At 53.7% G+C, this 3586-nt stretch overlaps 2 protein-coding genes across 2 annotated transcripts in view; one reads left to right on the top strand and one right to left on the bottom strand.

Annotated features, from left to right (window-relative positions):
* GPR137C (G protein-coupled receptor 137C) overlaps positions 1-1711 on the bottom strand; it is a 15100-nt gene extending 13389 nt beyond the window's left edge. Inside the window, exon 1 of the mRNA XM_018558365.1 lies at positions 1265-1711. Coding sequence (XP_018413867.1) covers positions 1265-1585 — 321 coding nt within the window. The 5' untranslated portion in view covers positions 1586-1711. The remainder of the gene's footprint in view (positions 1-1264) is intronic.
* Positions 1712-2156: 445 nt separating this feature from the next.
* TXNDC16 (thioredoxin domain containing 16) overlaps positions 2157-3586 on the top strand; it is a 53966-nt gene continuing 52536 nt past the window's right edge. The window contains exon 1 of the mRNA XM_018558369.1: positions 2157-2193. The gene's annotated coding sequence lies outside the window, so the exon portion shown is untranslated. The remainder of the gene's footprint in view (positions 2194-3586) is intronic.

Here is a 3586-nt window from a genome sequence, read left to right as displayed (position 1 = left end):
CGAGATCAACGTGCTGCAAATGAATCCAACCACAGAGGTGACCCTCAGGCTACCAACCGTGCCAGCACCAAATGTAGCTGAGCCCCTGTACGCAGGAGATGTATCCCATAGACCTCCATTCATTGTGAAGGGAAGGAAGCACTCCCCCTTGAGGCAGTAGGAGGAATTGCATCCCCACAGGAGGTCAGCGTGAGCAAGCACATTAACGGGCGCCGTGGTGTGCAAAGCAAATGATGTCACCTACTTCCGCACAGGAGGAGGAGGGGGGAAGGAGCTATATAAGAACTTACCTGCAGGAGACCGGAACACAACAACAACAGCATCCCTTTATTCTGAAAGGGAGCTAATGCGCCCCCTGCAGGAAAAAGCCTAAAATGACATCCTAAGGATTGCCAGTGCACAAAGTGATGGAATTGTATCCATCGCAATAAGAAGGAGAGGAAAGAGAACAATTATAAAATCCAATATTTGCAATGTAGAAAGCTGCCAGAGGCAGAATATCGGTGGTGGTGGTAGTGGGGGGGGGAATACAGAGATTTAATCAATGATGACAACTTGAACACAGAACAATGGCAACTGTCTTTAATCTGTGGGTGGAGCAGGGTGCCCCCTGCAGGTCAGAGGATGAACATGCAATCCATGTGTTAGTAACCCATGTTTGACCCTCTGATGATGGGACAAGCAACTTCGCAGCAAAAACCAGCAACTCAAAAAACATATGGCCTTTTATTGTTGTAGGCAGCTTGTGCGCCCCCTGCAGGAAAACAAAGAGGAACTACTCCCCATGAAGAAATGCCAGTGGACATCACAGCTGAGCATAAAACTGCAGGCAGATGGGGAAGCAGGTAGCAGCACACCCCCTGCAGACCAGAGGATGAACTGCCACCATATAAACTTCTCTAGAGTGATGTCACCCAATGCCAAAAGGAGAACTGATAGAAGAGGAACTACACCAAAATAAATAAGCCCCCCCTCCCCAATTCAGGCAATAGGGTGAGCTGGATTTAAAGATATTTAGCACACCCCTCCCCCGCCAAGTGTAACTACATGCTTGTTAACTTTGCAGGTAATCAGCACGCCCCCTGATGGCGAGCAAGTGGAACTGCATGCTGTATGTACTTCAAGGGGAATTAGCACGCACCTAGCGGTAAGGAGAGACATTGCACGCTTCCTGATAGGGAACTGCACCCTTTATTTTCCCCCATTCCGATGCAGAGGCAGCACGTCCTCCGCAGGAGAGAAGAGGAAGTGCAGCATAACTTACCTGGGAAAAGTAGAGGTTGAGCAGACACAGGGTGAAGAACTGCAGGCAGATAGGGGAGCAGTAGAGCAGCCAGTGTGGGAAGGGTTGCAGCTCATTGGCCCGGGCACAGTTGGTCAGGTAGAAGGAGAACAGGACGGTCCTGCAGGCAGCCCAGAGCAGGCACAGGAAGAGCAGCAAGCTCTGGTAGCTGAGCCTCTTCTGCCTATAGTGCAGCAGCAGCCAGAGCTGCACATAGACGTTCAGGAAGAATAGCGAGCACAGCCCCGTGGACAGCACGGTCAGCCCCAGCTCCACCGGCCAAGGGATGGCAGCAGCTGTCATGGTGTCATGTCCCCCTGTGCCCCCCGCACTCGCCTTCTCTGCAGTTCAAAACAACTCCACTGGAAGACATCAGCTGAGCCCCCGACCATTTGAGGCACTCCACTGCCAGTCCATTGGCCGCCGTCCGTCCCGCCCACTTCTCTTATTGGGCGTTCTCCCTGTCGCTCTCTCCTGCAGGGCCCGGCCCCCCTCAGCGCGTGGAAACCACCGCGACGCCATTGGACAGGGGCTACCCCGCCCACCGGCAGGGGAGAATGCGGCTGGCTCTCCCAAACGCCCGTCACTCCTTTGTCTCGACTCGTTCACCGCCCCCTTCCTAAGCGCCTATTGGACAGCTGAGGAGGGGATGGGGCTAGGGCTGGAAACTGGGTGTCAATCTTCGGAGCAGGGGGACCGCCCCTCGGCGCAAGAAGGGAAGCGGCGGCAGCATTGGGTAAAGGCGGCTCCGCCCATCCAGAAAGTATGATCGTGATTGGATATGCAAGCCTCCTGTCACTCCTTTGTCTGGCCCAGGGGGCCGCCTTCTTCCTTGGAGCTGATTGGGCAGCTGGAGTGACGGAGGGGCGGTAGTCAGTGGTACCCCGGCTGGAGGAGGATGAGGAGGGATGGTGAGTGAGGTGGATACAGCATCATGGCTCACCTGGTGTCACACACCTCTGTACCAGCAGGGGGTCACCAGGGGTGCCACATGGCGAATGCACGGCCTGTGTTTGGGTTTGCCAGCTTGCTGGGGGAATGGGGTCACTTGGCATTCACAACCCCACCCCAGCCCAGTTTTATTCCATTTGAAGGGTTGCCACGTCTGTCACGTTTTATTTGCTGCCTGTGTACCACTTTAAGAGATTTCCCCTCACGTCCTGTTCCATTTATAGTTGTCACCAGGACAGGAAGTGAAGGGAAGGCAGCAATAAAACAATCTCATTAGTATCGTGGGGAAGAATTAGATCCGCTGTCAGGCTTTTATTGCTGTGCAACACTTTAAGAGATTTCCCTTCACTTCCTGTTCCATTCACAAGTGTCACCAGGACAGGAAAGGAGGGAGATCCCTTGATTGGGGACATAGGGAGCAAAAAAACACTCTCCTTAGCAGAGCCAGGAAGGGTTGGATACTTTTAAGGGGTGTGAGGGGAAATCCCCCCAACAGGGAGGCCAGGCCTTTATGTGTCATGTATGAGTAGAAGTCTGCATAGCATGGCCCACACAGGAATCAACACCGCCCCGATTTTAGCAGTCAGGGCTGCTCCGGCCGGTGTCCCGGCCAGCTCCTGGCAACCAATTAAGTCACTGGTTGCCAGGAGCTGGGCCAGGACGCCGACCAGAGCATCCAGGTTGCTAAGAGGGAGGTGGGAAGATGTGTAAGGGCCATACACAGCTCCCCGCTCAGCCCTTAGCAACCAGAGCAATGTATGCAGGTGGGACGCCGGCCAGAGCATCCTAGGTCGCTAAGAGCCAGTCAGGGAGATGTTTATGGCCCTCACACATCTCCCTGCCCAGCTCTTAGCAACCTGGGACGCTCTGGCCGGTGTCTGGCCCAGCTGCTGGCAACCAGTGATGTCACTATTTGCCAGGAGCTGGGCGGGACGCCGGTCAGAGCATCCCCGGTTGCTAAGAGCCAGTCAGGGAGATGTTTATGGCCCTTACACATCTCCGTGCCTGGCTCATAGCAACCTGGGACGCTCTGGCCAGCATCCCGCCCAGCTCCTGGCAAATAGTGACGTCAGCTGAAAAGATATCACGTCTCTTTTTTCCTTTTCTGTTTCTTCTAAATTATTATAATTTTTTTTAATTCCAGGCATTTAAATGGCGTTACATGAAGCAGTTGTTCTGGGAAGTCGGCAGTACTCGCCATAGACCTTTGTATGCCGCACGGAGAGGTGAGGTTCACAGACAATGACGTGTTTGCTGAGGTTAAAGTACAGATGGAATTATAGGAAGCGGCATTGATAGCAGATAACAGGCCTTGTGTGGAAGGATCGGACTGTGCTCTGTGCTCTGACCCTT

Source organism: Nanorana parkeri, unplaced genomic scaffold (genome assembly GCF_000935625.1).
Source record: "Nanorana parkeri isolate BGI_ZX_2015 unplaced genomic scaffold, ASM93562v1 scaffold335, whole genome shotgun sequence".
In the NCBI taxonomy this organism is placed as follows: domain Eukaryota; kingdom Metazoa; phylum Chordata; class Amphibia; order Anura; family Dicroglossidae; genus Nanorana; species Nanorana parkeri.
The sequence above is the reverse complement of the archived record's forward strand: the minus strand, read 5'-3'. Positions and strand labels throughout refer to the sequence as shown.